Source organism: Drosophila yakuba, chromosome X, assembly GCF_016746365.2.
Source record: "Drosophila yakuba strain Tai18E2 chromosome X, Prin_Dyak_Tai18E2_2.1, whole genome shotgun sequence".
NCBI lineage: Eukaryota > Metazoa > Arthropoda > Insecta > Diptera > Drosophilidae > Drosophila > Drosophila yakuba.
In genome coordinates, this window is record NC_052526.2 from 11,392,607 (window position 1) to 11,411,235 (window position 18,629).

Consider the following 18,629-nt stretch of genomic DNA (forward strand, 5'->3'; position numbering starts at 1 on the left):
CATAAAAAGCAAAATCATGTTTCACAAGTCGCGGTCGCAGAGGGGGCGTGCCAGCCAAGCCACCCACTTGACCTCGTTTGAACAACAAGTGAAATTTTGTTCTGCATTTTTTACTTTCTTTTTTTTTTAGTTTTTCTTTTTTTTTTTTTGCTTTTGGTTTTGCCGAGCTTTTGGCCTGTGCACAATTTACATTTACATTTGCAAAAGCTGAAACTGAAGATGAGACCGAGAATGAAAAGGGGATGGATTCTTTCAGTGGCCGGTAGCTAACTGAATTTCTGATAGATTGGGCAACGGTCTGCTGCGGGCTGGGAATTCGGTTTGGGATAAGGGTTTGTTGCCAGCAAAAAAAAATTCGAAAAAAATGTATGTCAAAGAAATGAAATGTAAAGAAAACTCGGGAAAAGGGTTGGTTCGTAGCTAATTTTCTTAAAAGCAAAATGAGACTTTATTTTGACTTCTTTCTATTAGATTAACGTGACAAATCTTTGCATTAGATTAACGTGACAAATCTTTGCATTAGATTAAATGTGACAAATTCTTGGAACTTATTTTAAGCAATTTAACAATTTAAATAAATGGCTGATTAAACATATTAGTTGACTGAAGGACTTGCGTTGCATTGACCTATCAGCTAAACAAGTTAAGCAATTCCCATGAATTTCCTTTGAATCGCACAAAATGGAGAATTCCTTTGCACCTCGCCATTCAGCCAGACATGGGCCATAAATTCCGCTAAGGCCGCTTGAATCCAGTTTGGGAAAAGTTATTGCTACACATGCTGGGACACTGAATTATTATAATAAACCTATTTTGACTAGCTACAATGGTGGCCAACACCAACGCCAATTGACAGACGGAAACGGAAACAAGAAATTCGCAGTAAACATGGGGCTTATGTATTTGCTCCCAATCCCGGCCATGCCTCTTATTCTTCATCATGTCGGCCGTTATCTGATGAAAAATAAATAATGAAATCATTTTTTATTTTGATAAGCTGCTTTGCCACATACACACACACACACATACACAGTCACCCACACATACCCACACACACACACGAGACGGAGAGAAAAAAATCATCATCAAAGTTGGTGATTTATCACTTGGGCTGTTTTCCTCGCTGTATTTTCTTTTGCTTTGTTTTTGGCGCGGCTTCTTTTGGCAAATTTTTGCGCAAATTTTATAACAATTTTTACATGGCACATTTGCAGTCATTTTTGATTTGGCACAACGCACAAAAAACCCAAGGAGCAGATGCCATCCTTGCCATTGAGCTGTGACCTTGTGGGCGTGGCTCCCTGCGTCATGCGTCATAAAAGAACATTAAGCATCAAATAGCGACAATAAATTTGGACAAATAAATTTATACACCCGCGCGGTACGTGAATACAGTGCGACTCACGGCTTTAAAGCAGTGCAAAGTTTAAAGGTCAAGCCCGTATTTGAATTGGAACTTTTGAGTAGGAGGAATTAACGAGGAGATCTTGACTTCAGTGTGTTATTTTATGTGTGTTGAATATTACACAATTTTTAAATTTTTAATCATAATAATTCAATAAAAAGCCTATTAACTTACAACTCTTTGCACTTAGCAAGCTGTCAATCTAGTAAACTTCTTCCCAAATTGACTTATCGACTGCAAACTGTAAATGCAACAAAATTCGTGAATGGTCTGAACTTTAGCTTTATGAGTTCGCGTTTTTAAAATGACTTCTCGTTGCCCTGAATGTCATTTGATGGAGCTTTATGAACTGACGTCTTGCCAAAAAGGTGTAAACGTTGTGTGCGTATAAAGACATAAGAAAAAACTTTGGCATCAAGCCATAAACATAAACGCGAATCGTAAAAAAGTAGCTGAGCAAGTGAGCGCGAGCGCAATAATCAAAATGTTATGTGATGGCCAGATAAAACAATCTTTCTGACAGCGAAAAAAGCGGCGGGGACACTAAGTGCGCTAAGTGCTCTTCGTGAAAGCCGGAAAGCGCGATAACAAGGAACATCTAGCCGAAGGGGAAAACTCCCCTAAACAGGCAATGCCCTCATAAGTAGGCAACACTTTTTCAAAATCAGCTTCAAGCAGTGTCCGCAAGCAGTTCTTATCAGCAGAAACAGAAGACACTCGCATAATTAGCTGCAAACTGTTTCCCGTCCCCCTTTAACCCCCTTTGCCATCCAGTAAAAGTTTCGGCTACCCAGAGACCCAAAAAATGTTGAATTTTTCACTGATAAACAGCAAAGACAAAAAGCACACATACTAACAAATAATAGCAGCAAATGGAACGAAAACATGGGAAAACTTTTGCGGTTGACAAAACTGAAAGGAAAAGCTAAAGTTTCCGCAGTGAAGAGGACCCACATAGAAGTTGCGAAGCAGGAACAGACTTCAAGAGTCATATCCTTGTACCATCTAACTATCGAACCGCTATCGCTTCCTTGCACTGAACAAAATCAGCTGGAATTTTGTATGTTTTCTTGACTGCAGACCAGGACTTAGTTTTATTTTCCTACATATTAGATTGGACAATATTTATATTTTTCACAAATTTATCATTTCTATGTTTTCATTAACTTTTATTCTTCCCATTTATTTTTTCTGGTGTTTGTGGCATCATATTTATTCACCCAAGTATATGTGTGTGTATGTGTATTTGTATGTCTAGCGTTCGTTTGTTAATGTTACCAAAACCTTAACCGCTTCAGTTGAGACCTAATTGGTCGACTTTTGCCAGCATTTGGCAGCCAACCCGCTGAATGTTCTTATTTAACGCCCCTCTTTTCTTGTTTTCATTCAACCAACCACGTCGAAAATGCGCCACAACCAACATAAACAGCCAATCCAACCTTATACGCGCACTATGTATTTAATACACTGGATCAGGATCACAGCGGCATTGTCAGCTTCGAGGTAAGTTAATGTTACCAGAAAAGCTATAGATACATGTCTTAATTAGCAACCATTTAATATATACACACATGGTATGTATGTGACTGGATGAATTTTGCAAATTCTGTGAAATATTTCCATATTGATTAACGAAACCTGGCCTTGGCCCTAATGATATCCCCAAATTCTATGTGAAAAGCACCATGTCGCCAGCACAGCTTTTCACATCTGTGGAAATTTCGCAGGTCCCTTGCCCTTCGTGCGACATCAAAGTGTGGCCTGCGGCCAGAGACAAGCATGAGAAATGCAATGGGAAGCATTTGAGCAGCTCATTTCCGTGTGCGATGTGTGAGTGTGTGTGTGTGTCTTGGATCCTGACCAGGTCTCCTCCTCATCGCAATCTCAATTTCGGTTCCAATGAAGAGCAACTAATGGAGTTCGGCCGTGTGCCCTGGATCCTCGGGCCAAATTGCGATTTAGATTGGACCATCGGTAGGAAATGGAGAAATTGTCTTAGGAATCAACTTTTGTACAACAATTTGTGGCGCCCACTTCTTTCTGTGGGTGTCATATGCAATTAAGGCAACGCACTGCCATTCGAAGGGGCTTACATATGCCCAAATAGCTGGCCATTGCTGGGTGGTTACACTGCGAAAGAATATGGGATATTAGAAGGCAAATACAAAAACTTCAGTGCTTGCAATTTGAATAGAGAACAATAGCTGGAGCTGTGGCTTCAGTTAATTATAATTTTTTTTGTTTAATTTTATTATGATTACCCGTGCGAATGGGATATTTATTTTTTTATCCCAGCGTACCTGCACTCAATTTCCTTCAGATAATAGAGCATTGGTCAAATTTATGGACAACTACATATATAACTGAGGGGAGATGAGTGTGGCCATAGTTGTGATTGAATCGCAACCCTGCCGCTCATCGCCGACTATCGTTATCGATAATTAATCTTGCCAATTGAATGGCCAGGCAAATGCGTAGGACTCGACTCAAGTGCACGGACGGACATCTAGACATCTAGAGGCTCAAGCAATTCAATTCAATTTAATTTACTCGGTGCGCCTCTTCTTAATGTCCGCACGATGATGCGGCGCAAAGTGAAATTGTTGAGGTCACCCGGTGGGTGGAAGTGGTGCGTGTGGGTGGTGTTCTGTGGGTGGTGCGTGAAAGGTGGTGCCACGAGATGCTGGTGAGAAAACGAAGAGGACGGTAGCAGCAGCAGCAGCAGACTCTGCCGACTTAAGTACAATGAAATTACTTTAGACATTTTAAGTATAAAATATGGCTGACAGCCGAGTCGAGTTGAGTACAGTTTGCTTTGGCTTGGTTTGAGGCAGCTACACTGCTAGAAAAATCTAGCAAAAATTGAACTACTGAATATTTTATTGGGTAAAAACTACTTTTTTGTATTCCCAGGCATTTATATACAAGTAGAACAACCTTTTTCAGTAAAATACAATTTATGTACTTTTATATGTTCTAAGAAATTGTAATTTTGTTTCGTTGCTGTGAGCAGGCAGCCAAACGATTTTTCGCAGTGCAGCTTAGAAGCAAAAGTTGTGTGCCATCGTGAGTTTCTAAATGAAGCTGATTTGGCTCAGAGGGGCGGTAAAATGGGGGCTCTGAAAGGGGGATGGCGCCAAATGACGCTGCAAAACGCCTCCAAGAACAAGAAACAACAACAACAGCAGCAGCAACAACAAGAAGAAGGACGAGCTGAGGTCAATGGGGCAAGTTCTTCTCGGCCTGGTAAGCGCCTTTAGTTACGGTTTATTAGTGACAGCGACCAGGGAACAGCAAGTCGGGGCAACAAAGAGTATCGCCAGATAGATGTTTAGCGCTCTATTAACTGGCTCAGCATAAAAGTTGTAATACGCAAAGTACACACTCAGACGCCAGACGCCCCGCATTAAAATGCCACGCCCCCCCATCCCCCTCACAACCCATCCATCTTAAAGGACATTAAAGTTTTTGGGTGCCGAAAAGTGTTTGGTCATTGAGGGTAGTGAGCCAAGTGAGTTGGGTCGCAAAATAAGTAACAAACGCAGAGTTTTTAAGATTTCAACATGCTTTGTTTATAATTAATATTAAACACACAGCCTGTTTAGTATCTATATTACAGTACATTTGAATATCATAGTTTCCTAAAAAAAAAAACTGGAAAGTCGAAGCTTTATCGATGATATTATTCTAATGAAAATTGAAACAAAATTAGCATTCTTTGAGGGCTATGCTAAATTATTGTTCATCAAAAATGGGAAAAGCTGCAAGCGGTCATGGAATATGGAAAATGCATTTCCGCCTGCATTGGCTGGAGGGGAAAATAGACAAGATAGCAAAAAATATAATGCTCGAAATTCGGAAATCAAAGAGAAATGTCTCGAAATTGAAATAAAAATGCTCGCGGCCAGGGGTGAAAATCTATAGTTTGCAGCGCATTCGCGTGTTTCTCTGCTGTCGCCTGTCATTGTCAACGTTTCTATTGCAGCCCGTGGAATGCAAAACAAAAGCTGGCACAATAAAGAAAAATAAAAAAAAAAAAACAAAAGCAGGAGCAGGAGCAGAAAAGTGTGGAAAAAACCGAATAAATTTTCGCGAATCAAGAGGAAGAGCCTCCACAGCTCCCCCATGGCGCATGCAAATTGCGAATGATTTTGTGTATTTTTTTGTGTGCTTCTTGCATATTTCGCTTTATTCAGAGACTTGCGACTGCCCCTGCAATGTCCGAGCATGAACTCCACTTCCGGTTGTCAACGGAGCAAGCAGTTGGGGGCAACCGGAAGCTCACAGACACATGAACACACACTAACGCACACACACACACACACACACACACAACCATTGAAACGATGAATTATGGCGATTTTAACGCCAACTTTGTCAGGCACTGTGACCTAATATGGGCAGGGGATCGGGAATGCGGGAAATGGCGAGGAAAAACAATGAAAAACATGAGCAGAGGCGGAAAAATAGGAGTAGGCGAGCAGAAGACACTGAGACAGAAGACAGAAGTGCAGGAACGGAATGGAAAGGAAATACCGGGGATGGCAGCTAAACAGAAACGCAAAACCCAAGTCAAACAATGGGACAGTCCTGGGAGAAAATGATAAACTCCAGAGGAAATGTGCGGAGATCGTGACACGGATATAAGGCTTTAAGGGTTCTGTCAACTAGATAAAATAAATTGGTATATATTACTACACTTCAGCTAAAACGAATAATTTATAACATGAAATTAAGCCATTTGATAGTTAATAACAATTATAAAATTTGTATGGCAAAAACGACATATTAAATGGCTTATTGCAATCAAAAGAGCTCAGCCCACTGAACACAGTAGTGGGTCATAAATATTGTATTGGATAATTTGCAAGCCTTCGCTCGCATTTATGAACAGTAGAGTGCAATTTAGAAATCAATATTGCACTGCAGTCAGCGTTACATCCTCGAGTGTCTGGCTGGAAATAATCGCAATCACGTCAGCCGTCCATCTCAAAGCGTTCGCTCCCTATTTTGCCCACATTATCCCCCCCCCCACATTCCCCGGCTTTTCCCCCGCTTTCCCACTTTCCCACTTTCCCACTTTTCCCGGCTTTTCCCCTACCACCGACAGCTTATCTTTTGCGAGCTCTTGCCTTTTTGCCTGCTCGCCATTTTCGTTGTTGAATAATGACCTCAAAATTGTAATGACTACGAGGCACGTACTCGATATAAAGCATGTACAAAGAAGCGCCCTTAACCCATGATGCCCCCATACCCCCATACCCTTAACCCCCATAGGACATCCCACTCGCACAGCAGTAATTCCGTAGTTTTGTGTGTGACGTTCTGACTAAGTAGACTTCCGCTTTTCAATTAAGTTCCACATATTGTTGCAAGGTGTTTTATGCGCGATTTGCATGACAGTCGCGTTTATTAAACTGCCAACCAGAATGGTGGCAGAAGTAAATGGCTCCAGCCCAGCTAGGGCAAAACAAAAAAAAAAAAAAATAAGAAAAGGAAAAAGCAAAAAGCACAAAACAGGATAACAGCAAACCTGTCAGGGCCATATTGAAATTGTGAAATTGTGAAATTGTGGGCAGGGCCAATATGCCAGGGGTAAAACGGCCAAAGAGTGTGTGACCTGTTTACGCTGGCAGAAAAGATAAATTGCTCAAGTGTGCGAGATAAAAGCAATCGAGTGGCGGTGGCCACGAGGGGGTGAAGGGGTGATGGGGTGATGGAAATAAATATAAAAAAACATATAGACACACATATGCTGGCATACACACATATACAGATGGCATCCAGCAGGAGTGCATGGCAACTGCGTAGAAAGGATTGAAAAAGGACGCCTTTGGCAAGCAGTGAAGTAAAGCAACCAGGTTAACATGACACTTGAGTGCTGCAGCCAGCCAGCCAGCCAGCCAGCAGTTTGTTTTGATCACTTAAACAAACCCTGAATTAAACGACTGGAAACTAGAACCAATGCCGACCTGCTGGTCAATTCTCACAAGCCATTCGAATGGCGCAAATGAAATGGGAATCTTTTGATTCCCCTCGAACAAATTAAGGCCTTTGTTCGATGAAAAACAATCTCTAAAAGCAATAAAAAGCAAAAAATTCTTAGAAATATGTATGTTAAGTTTTATTTTAGAGTACAGGGCATTAAGCATGCATTCACATCAATATTGTCAAGATATTTGAACGGATTCTCCATCAATTCGAAGGATTATTTCTCAATTTTGTGCGACTAACGTTGCCATTGGGCTAAATCGATGAGGATAACAAAGAGAAGCTCAAAGTCACTCGATTGCCTTGTTAGCAATCCACTCAATGGACCATCCCACTGCCATTAAGCAGTGCAATGCATTGGGCAGCAAGGAAAAACTATCATAAATCCGCTTAATCACTCAGCCAGAGTGCAAACTTCACTTCGAATTTTCAATTTTCAGCTTGTTTTGCCAGCTTGCCACTTGGCAATTTGTCCACGTCGAATAGTGAAAGTTTCCTGCTTCGTTTCCGTTGAATTTCGTACAATTTTTTGTGCCATTCTATTTCGGTTTGATAAATTAGTCGGACGCTGCAATTGCCCAAATGGCCAGAGAACAAGGCACAAATGATGCTCCTGTCCGAATTCGTATTCCTGCCTCGCTTTTTTCTTTTGGTTTTTTTTTTTTTTTTTTTTTGCCCCCCCCCAGACTTCGCCCATTCGGTATGCAAAAGCAAGATTCAGTTCACCGTCAGCTGTGGCCTTCCCAAAATGCCTCAACACCTCCTGGGGCACAGAAAAGGGGGCCTGGGGGATCGTAAAAACTTTCCCCATTCTCCTTGCAAGTTCTTATCTAGGTACATTTGTCATACAAAGCATAGAAATAAATGTCCACTTCAGCAGCGGCAGTAACAGCAGCCGGAAATGAGAAGGAGCGTAGCGCACAGTCGAGGTCAAACTAATAAAGCTATCGATGCTAAATAACATGTTTAGTTTAGTAATTACATGAAAAAGAAGCAAGAATTGCTGGTAATATTAAACGGTTTTTACAGAAAATGCTAGATGATTCCTTAAATTCCTTACTGTCATAGTTTATGGAGTATTTTGTGAACGCATAGAACTAGAATGCTGAACGCAGGTGTACTTCACTGCGGTTTACGAGCAATTTCTTAAAACATATTTTCAATTTCTTTTATACCTGTAATTCCGCCACCACTCACACCACCGTATTTATACCAACTTATTTCTCTTCCTGTCACAGGACTTTGTTCAAGGACTTTCGATACTGTCGCGCGGCTCCGTGGAGGAGAAGCTGCGCTGGACCTTCTCGCTGTACGACATCAATGGCGACGGCTTCATTACGAGGGAGGAAATGACTGACATTGTAACTGCCATATACGAGCTGATGGGCCGCCTGCCGGACGAGTGTCCCGAGGAGGAGAAGATCAAGGGCAAGGTGGAGCAGATCTTCCAGGTGAGTCACTGCCGCCAAATCCTCCACTGCCGCCAAATCCTCGAATTCCAAAAATACCGGGCAATTCGCGCCCATTATTTATGCTAATTACGCGCGTACAATTTGAATTTGACTCGCGAACATGAAACTTATTTACTTTGCATTATGCAAATTCAAATTGTCTATTTCAATTTGCCGGCCAGCAAACTCAGGCCGGCAAAATGGATGAATGGTTGGGGTAGCCATCCCATCATCTGCAGGACATCGTCCTGTTTGGCTTGCCAGTCACGCGTTGTCATTAGCGGTCGTTGGCATTCCGAATAAATTGAGCGCATCAAATGCGACCGGCGAAAGCTCTTAAATAACGGCATGCGAGAGTGAAATTGATGATAGATGGCCAGGATCATTCATTGGGGCAATCCGACAACCGACGCTCTAAATCAAAATTCCATAGCACGCGTTTGGGGGCCGGAAACGGAAGCAGTTCGTCAAAAGCAGTGCAAAAGCCATTGGCAAGCAGTTGGCACTCAGCGGTCTGTGCCAGCTGTTGCTTCCTTTAAACTATTGACATTTGAATATTTCTATTAAAGTTATTCTTGTCTTTAAAACTGTATACAATTGATTAGCTCACTATTTCTACTTGTCTTCTTGTCCGCAGAAAATGGATACCAATCGCGATGGCGTGGTCACGCTGGAGGAGTTTCTGGAGGCCTGTCGCAATGACGACGCCATCTCCCGGTCGATGTCCGTGTTCGATACAGCGTTCTGACCATATCCGACGGACAAGGGCGATGAGTACACGGTGCCCCGGCGGCGGCGACATCAGCAGTCGGCACAGCAGCAGCATCTGCAGCATCAGAAGCATCAGCAGGAGCCAGAGAAACGTAAGTCCAACCACAAGACGAAGAACAAGCAACAGCAAAAACAGCAGCAACCACATAGCACTAGACATCAAAACTGTTGTCACATAATCGACATGGATGGCGATAGCACCACCAGCACCACCACCGCCTCGGCGGCCACTGGAACCACACTCAATTGCAATAATGTCCTATATGATTACGGAGCGGTCGGTGAGGATGACGGGGAGCAGGACGAAGAGGATGATGAGGACTCCGAGGAGGAGTACAGATCCTTTGTCTGCCGCCACTGCCAGAGGCCGCAGCAGGCGGTGGTGCAGCAAACCAGATCCGGTCGACGATCGCAGTCGCAGTCCAAGTCACGCAAGCGCAGCAAGAGCAGGAAGCGCCACCAGAGCAAACAGGGTCACCATCAGGGCCAGCATGGCCAGCAGGGTCACCATGGTCACCATGGTCACCATGGTCAGCAGCTGACCCGGTGGCCGGAAATCAATGTGGCCAACGAGCAGGCCATTCGCTTCCGGTGTCCGCAGGTGGGGCCGCAGGTGGGTCGCGACCTTCACACCCCCCAGCCCATGCACTTCCATCACCCCCAGTCGCAGAGCCAGAAGGCCAAGAGCAGCAAGTCCCGACCGCGGAAGCAACGGGCATGCCCAGCTGCTCCGCTATCGAAAGCAGCAGCAGCAGCAGCAGCAGCAGCAGCAGCATCTGGCCCATCTGCACCACCTGCGCCACCAGCAGAGCCGCCACAGCTAGCGCCCTCCGAACTGCACCCCCTTCCACCCCTCAACGTGATTGTGGGCGGGGCCGACGAGGTCGAGGTCGATCCGCAGCAGCCACAACCGCCCACCACCCCCGACTCGCCGTCGCTGGTCACCGTGAGCACCTGGTACACGGTGGCCAAGCAGGGGGTCTCCTGCTAATCGCGGTGAGCAGTGAGTATCCTTGCCATCACCACCCAACCACCCAACCACCAAGCTACCCAACCACCAAGCCACCCAACCAACCAATCACATTGCACCCCAGTGAAAGGATGGCATTGATATCTCTAGATGCCTAAAATCGTTTTCAAATTGATAAGCAACGTCTAAGAGTATGCATACTGAATACGCTATCGGTACTTGTCCATAAAATGCAATTTTGAAACCAAAAGGAGACTTTAAATTATTTTAAGCCCCTAGAGATCTGTGTGGCATCCCCCAGTAAAACGCTTTTCCGTTTCGGTGTTTGAATATATGTATACAATATATATATTTTGTGCTTAAATAATTATATATGTGTGTTTCAGGGTGGATCTCTGAAAAATTGAAATTGGCAATAACTAAAGTTGTTACAAAATTGTATCATTATTAAAAATAATATTAATTGTCTTTAGTAATTAAAATCAAATTTGTCTTTAATTTTAATAGAGCTTCAACATAAATTTTAGTTTCCTAACTGTTTGTTTACTCACCTACCAAAAAAGAAAACATTGTAAAAAAAAAGCTGAAAAATTGTAAATAAATAACTTTAGATATTGATTTAAACGTATATTTTAAATATAATTGGTTAATAGAGCTGAGATCCGCCCGACTGTGCATTATGTTTCCGATTTATCATATAATTTGTACTATAATTAGCCAAATGAAGTTTACAAGAAATTTAAACCGTTCTCTGTGTGTATTGATTGATGTTGCAAACTGTCAAATGTGTTATAGTCTTAAATACGTATAAAAATCTTTAGAAAATGTAAGTGAAAATGAACCAAAATGGAAAATATATGAAAAGCATTAAAACGTGTTCTTTACGTTTCCTTCAGTTATATTATTTGTGCCCAGAAAAGTCTTCTTAGAAATGTTGTTAGATGTCCTAGAGTTAAATAAATTGCCGTTAGCTGTGATGGAAAACAAAGTATATTAAACCACAAAAAAAACTTTAATATTAATTGTAAAAATATGGATGATTCCATCAAAAAATGTGGGAGATAATTGCTCAAACAAAAATGCTTGCTATATATTAAGTGTGTGGGTGTGTTTTGAATGTGTGTGTGTGTGTGCATTGAAAAAGCTGGAGAGAACTTTTTTGTCAGATTAATTTGTAACATTTTGAATGCTTCACTTTGAGGTTTTTTCTTGGAACTGTTCCGACTAAAAGCGAAAATTGAAACGGTGTCGTTTCGTTAATTAAATTTTGTAAAATACCCAGAAATCATATTAAATAAACATATATGCAGATATGCAGATTAATGAACTGACCAATTTTAGCCAATCATTTGGCTTTAACAAAAAACACTGTTGGCATTCAAATGCAAATTGAATATTGAATTGGTCTATGACAAAAAATGAGTGAAATAACCAAGTTGTTTTAATTGAAAGCAGCTTTATACTTTATTGGATAAATGTAAAAGGCTGCCAGTTGAATTCAATTCGATTTGCATTATTTCACATAGAAATTCGTGTTCTTCAAACTGTTGAAGTTTGCTGAGCGTTAACTTTTTTGCTAACTGTTATTGCTTGTCATGCTTTTGTTGTTGTTTTCATTATGCCACATTGGACACACCAAGGAGACACACGCACACCTGCACACCAAGACACCAACACACCGACACCCGCATACATGCAAGGCAAAATCAACAAGGATGCAAACGCATGGGAATTGAAATTCGTGTATGGCAATTAAAATATCTGCTTTCTTTCTCTCCCTTTCTCTTTCTCTCTCTCTCTTCTCTTTTTCTCTCTCTCTTTCTCTCTCATCCTGGCCCGCACACACATTACTCACACACTCGCTTAAATAAACACACACACATGTGCAGAAATTTGCATAGAAACTAAATGAAATGCGTAGCAAGAAAGACAACACGAATCTGCCAAAATAAAAATCCAGGTACCGCACGTCCATTAATATGCAATTATGGATGTGTTTGTGCAATTGTGAAAATAATGAAAGTGTGCGGAAAAATTGGAATGGCCAACGAAAACACGATTTTATCGGCATAATTGTCTGGGTTGCATTTAAACGGACGCAAGCAGTGCAGCGCAGTTCTCAAGTGTAAGTAAATTGTCGCACCGGAAGTGCCACTACTTGCGCCCAAAAACACAGATACATATGTATATGGAAATTGACAGTGTGTGAGTGCTCGCAACTTACACGGAACCCATTGAAAATTGAAAATGTACGAAACGAAAGCTTTACACAATGAAACTAAAACTAAAACTAAAAAACTTACTCTTAACGATTTAATGAAACATAAATAGAGAGAAATTTAATCTACACAGAATCTATATTTATACGAAATGAAAATAGCAAGGAAAAATACTAATTACATTAAATTGGAACCAGTTTGACTTTCTATTTGAAATATATGTAAACACACGACACACACACACACACACACATACATGCACAAGCAAATGCCTGTGGGTAAATAAATGTGTAAATCAAAATAATAGCCGCAAATACAAAAGCGACGTGAAGGAGAATGGAGAATTGGAGAAATGCTCCCCAGGGCGAATACGTAATGTTGAGTGTATTGTTTCTGCGCATATATTCTCCATTAGCAAATTAGTGACAATGATGAAATGTCATCAAGTCGGCCGGCAATATGTACAATATACATCTGGTGTGTGTGCCTGTTGTGTGTGCGGGTGTGCAAGCTAAATCAAATAAAAACAAATGTTTGAATCAGAAATTGGACCACAGCAAACAAAGAAGTAGCATAAAATGATATCCACTGTATATGCATATTATATTTACATATGTATATATATAAATATATATATATATATATATATACAAAGAATATATATTGATATATACCAGGCATACAGTATCTATCAAGTGCATAGGTGTGTAATTGTAATTTTTTGTAGCTAGAACTAAGGGACACACAGAAAATAAATGGAGAACTATTAGAAATAGATAATTGGAAATTGGATTAATTGGACATCTTGTTGTACATAGTTAGTGAGTGGTTTTTTTCGCCGTTAAACCAACTACAAATCTTTCTCTATATTAACTCTAAACTCAAAGTAATTGTTGCATTTTTAAGCCCTTTAAATACATAGCTGTGTACTTAGCTGTAGTCTTCCAGAAGTAATCGAACAAAAATCGAACCGAAATGCAGATGATAACTCTATTCCACTTAGATTGAACCTGTAGCAAATTTGTACCTTAGCCGAAACACCCACAAAAAGCTTTCAAAAACAATAAAACTCTCTTCTTAATAGACAAAAAACCAAACAAAAAAAAAAAAACCGAGTCCAATAAATAGAGCCCATATATACAAAACTGTTGCTGTCCTAGTTGAAGAGGAACTGTATTATTTTTTGATAAATGTTATCGATTTTCTGCCCACTTCCAAGGTTATTCAATGTTAGATCCTTCGAACTATTGGTTTCCCACTGCATATATGTATGTACATATGTATGTATGTAGTATATACATATGATCGGTCTGATCAAGGGCACGACAATATCGAAAAGGAGCCACAGAAGTACTAAATGACATATATAATACCCTCCCACCCCAGACTAACACACACACCCAATACTTCCCCTCTCTCTCTCTAACTAACTCTGTCTCCCTCTATCTCTCTCTCTCTTTACTTGTCTGTGTGTGAATTAGCAATCAAATACTAATGCAAAATCTTTTTCAAAAACAAAGTGTCAAATTTTGAAGTAAAAATACATAGAGAAACCCCCAAGAAAATATTGGCAAATTGACAGAGACAACAGAGACAAACAGAAGGAAAAGCTGAAAAAAATTGATAAATTGGAGGATTGCCAACATAGTTGCAAGTATTTTCCAGGCCTAAGCCTTAACGATTAGACAAATGCAAATAATTGTAAACACAAAGAAATATATGCATATGAAGTGTGTGTTTTTTCCTAATTTATAAGCTGTTGAAATCAAATTTTACCAATGAAAGTAAGTATTAAACAAGTATTGACGAAGAGAAACTCTCGTTTTAGAGAACCACTTGAATTTTCAGTTGTTAATGTAAAAACTGTATTAGCCATATATTTGTGAGCGATATACTGTGTGTTAAAAACCAACAAACAAACAAAAAAACTAACAAGAGTAAACCAAATACAAAGAGCAGAAAATACATGTCATAGCATAGGCCTAAGTGCGACATTTATTGGGGGACTCCAGAAGACCTACGGAAGTACTATACAAGTATATCAAAAACCGAATTGTTATCGGCCGAACCACGACGTTTTTAAGCCACAAAGAGAGGAGAATTTCCAGTGTTATCAATCGATCGATGTATGTACGTCTTCTGGGCCAAAAAGCGATTGAGCCACGTTATAAACACAATTACAAATTGATAAACTTACGAGTATATACACAAACATATACTAATGTACTAGTCGTAAAAACATAGCTGATCTTTTTTGGTGTAAATTTTAAATGATAATACCAAGCGAACAAACTTTCCATGCAATAAAAACAAAAAGAAAAAAAACAAAACAAAACATTGTTTCAAAACTACAAAGAAGTGTCGTTTAAATGCAAAACTGCATAAACCAAAAAGAAAATGAAAGCAAACGAAAAAGCGAAAAATCGAAAAATCGAAAAATATGAGCATGAAAACACTTAATTAAAAAAGAACAAATATTTTTTTTGTGAAGTTAAAATATGTATAAAAAATAAAAGGTATAAAGAAAAATAAAAAACCAAATGAAATATAAAACGAAATGCTGCCCAGGCATTTTCCTTAATGAAATGGCAAACCAATCACAGAAAGCGTAAGTTTAGATATTGATACAAAATAAATTGGTTGCCACCTGTTTAAACAACAAAACTCTATCCTATGCTGTATAAAATATCTTGACTTGCGGTAGCAAGCAACTTTTGTAGGTTTCCGGATGGCTAAAGTGCTGCAACTGGCCAAGTTGAAGTGGAAAAGTTAGCCGATGCATGCAGAATGCAGCCGAGCGGCTAATGGAATCGCAATGGCCGCATTGCATTTGTATGCCGATCAGAGCGGGAAATTAATACGGAATTAGCTGGTTATGCCCGCATCATGGCCATGATGGCCATGATGGCCACCCCCCAATTGAGATCGAAGCGCCACTCGACCGGCCACGTCCTGCAATTATAATGCGGTCGGTCTACGGGCACGCACACAAGGAAACCCACTTAATTGTTACATAAAAAATTGGCCAAGGATCCAAAGGGGGACAGAGGCAGCATGGTAATCGTTAATTAAATCACGTTGTACCGGAAATGAAGTTATTGACAGGGCCAAGTGTGGGACGTGGTGTAATTGCCTTGGCCCGGAGTATCGCCTTCATGTTCCATTAGGGACACAACGGTGTGTGCAATTTCATGGACAAACGCAACTTTTCAATTTGTTTCAATGCCAAAACGCCGCTCCACTTCTCCACTTCTCCACTCCTTCGCCACAAATACCAAATGGCCAGCCGCACACGTACGCGCTCCTGGCCACCATTTGACCATTGTCCATGCCCGTTGGCCTGGTCTGAACTGAGCTTGTGCTTCGTGCTTCGTGCTGGCCAAAAAAGGAGTTGGCCGGGACAGCGTGACAGCAGCTAGTGTGTGTGGCTTTCTACTTTACAGATTGTTGGGGATGTGCTTGCTACTGGTTGCTCTTAAGATTCTAAATAAATATAATAAAATATATATATCAGTTGCTTAAATATTAGTTTGGATTGCTTTGCCTAATGCACTGTTTTAATTTTCAAATTTAGCACAAAAAAACTAATATAACTCGTTGCTATTACAATTAGTTTATTCCTAGTGCAAATGCCAAAACTTAACCCATATCCCTGGCATATGTGCCACTTTAATTCCCAGCAAGCGCACTCATGTGGGTTTGGCAACTGGCTCAAATTCTCGGCAGATTACAAGGAAGTTAGCACAACATTGGCATTGAGTTTGGGCCACCTACTCTGCTGCTCCTCCGTTGACTGCCAGACTGCCAGACAGCCAGAATCGTATATTATCGATTGTCATCGAGATACATGGACGATGTGTTTTCGAGTTGAGTTAACAGTAAAACCATTTATGCCATTGTTGTCATCAGCTGCTGTTCTTTGGGCCAAACTGCGCATAAATATTTACGGGATTATCCAAACTGTTGGCACAGACATTGACGGCGATTAAAGTGGATTGCCGCCGGTTCAAGTTTGGCTAAGCCAATCGAAGGACCCCGAACTTTGGCCCGGCATCGCATCCGATTCGGAATCGGAATCGGAATCGGAATCCGGAGACCAGGTGCCTCATCTGCATGCCTTGAGGGGCCAAAAGTCCAAGAGTGCAATAAAACCATTTGGCCATAAATGCATTCGGTTTTGAGCAGCGCAATATTCATGGTTTTTTCTCTTTTTTTTTTTTATTTTGCATTTTGGCCTGACCGATAATCAATCGATAAAAGCCATCAGGACTCGCATTAAATCCTGTTTCCTGTCCAACTATTTATTAACAAGCCACCATCGACCCTCTATATCATTCGGGATAATCACACTCGGTGACAGTTGCCAGCAAAAGATTTCATAAGTTTTTATGTCTTTATTTTGTGTGCTTCGAATGGCCGGAAAATCAGACTTCGTGGCGAAGGCAGATGAAAGTGGTTTCATCGGCGGAGGCGGATACACAGAAAAAATCGTAACAATTAATTTAGATTATTGGTTATATTGCCATCATCACTGTTTATAGCTAGAGTTGCAATAAAAGAAGGAGAACTGTAATAGGGTCAGTAGTGGTAAGGAATAAATGTGGTTCCGTGTTTCTCCCAGTGTGGCAGTGCCCCTTTTTTGGACATCAGTTGAGTTGGCGTAATAAATACGGACACAACGACGGCATCCAGAGCGGCAGGGGCAAGGACACGGACACGGACACGGACACGAACTATGACCGGGCAGTAAACCAGGACACATTAATGCCTCCAGATCGAAGAACTGAGAACGGGGCACTGGACACTGGACATAAATGTGACACAAATGTCACACACACTTATTGATTCCGTCGGTTAAAAGGGGGGCCGTGATGAAGTTGAGCAAACCACTTACATCTCGAGTCGACTTAAGACCAAGTCAGAGTCCAAATTGAAAGGCCGTAACCGAAAACCGAAAAACCAAAGCTGTAATCGAACACTCTCAGATTTTGGCCAACGGTTGGAGAAAGTGGAAATGGGTGAAAGTCCGAACGGAGGAGAACGGATGAATAGGACACGACGATTTTGGCCACAAGAACACATTGTGTCCAGGAATCTGAGTGTGTGTGTGTGTGTGTGTGTGTGTGTGTGTGTGCGTATCCTTTGATAGCAGCTCCTTTAATTGCTACTCGGCAAGTGAGCGATATTCCAACTTGATGGCCAGACGACCACATTTAACTTTAATTGTGCGCTCTTATCATCGTTGACAACACAATAGTGCGCTAAATGCGAAAGTTATAGCCCAAATCCAACAGTTAACCCCTTGAAATACATAGATGAAAAAAGTAACAAAATAATTAAAGTTCATAATGCCTCATCAACTGGAATTCTCAATTGAATACACCACATTAACATTTAATTAGGTTTTCGTGGCCATTCGGGGTTTGTTGAAATCAGTGACGCGCCTGCAGGAATGCCATTAAATTGAATTCAATTAAATTCAGTTTAAGCGACAGCAAACAACGCTGCAAACAATATAAACATAAACTTCATTTTGTTGTTAAGCGATATATTTGATCCAATTATGCGACTACGGATAATCAGCAAATGCAACCAGCAAAATGCTGTTCCACTCGCAGCCGAGTATTCATTTTTCTACTTAACGCCCGGGAGTTTTAAATCTCTGAGGAAACTCTCTCATCAAGTTGACAACTTTCCTTTTTTTTTTCCTTTCGTCCTTTCTTTTTTTGCAGCTTAGTGGTAACTTTGTTATTTATTTATTTTTTTTTTTTTGAGTTGCCTTTCCTTATTTTGCTTTCTGTTTTAATCACTTAATAAAAAGC

The 18,629-nt window shown here is 40.8% G+C and overlaps 1 protein-coding gene across 10 annotated transcripts in view; it reads left to right on the forward strand.

Moving 5' to 3' along the window:
- LOC6525054 overlaps window positions 1-13,904 on the forward strand; it is a 78,790-nt gene extending 64,886 nt beyond the window's left edge. For 6 of the 10 annotated variants that reach the window (XR_006245091.1, XR_006245087.1, XR_005560382.2 and 3 more), the window contains 4 exons: window positions 2,835-2,908; window positions 8,635-8,847; window positions 9,485-9,710; window positions 12,478-13,904. Coding sequence is in view for 3 of the 10 variants with exons in the window: in XM_039372680.2 (XP_039228614.1) it covers window positions 2,835-2,908; window positions 8,635-8,847; window positions 9,485-9,574; window positions 9,623-10,609 (1,364 nt within the window). In the remaining 7 variants the exon portion in view is untranslated. Of the gene's footprint in view, window positions 1-2,834; window positions 2,909-8,634; window positions 8,848-9,484 lie in introns of all 10 variants that reach the window. The other 4 variants (XM_039372680.2, XM_002100857.4, XR_005560462.1 and 1 more) reach the window with 3 other exon arrangements.
- Window positions 13,905-18,629: the final 4,725 nt, after the last annotated feature.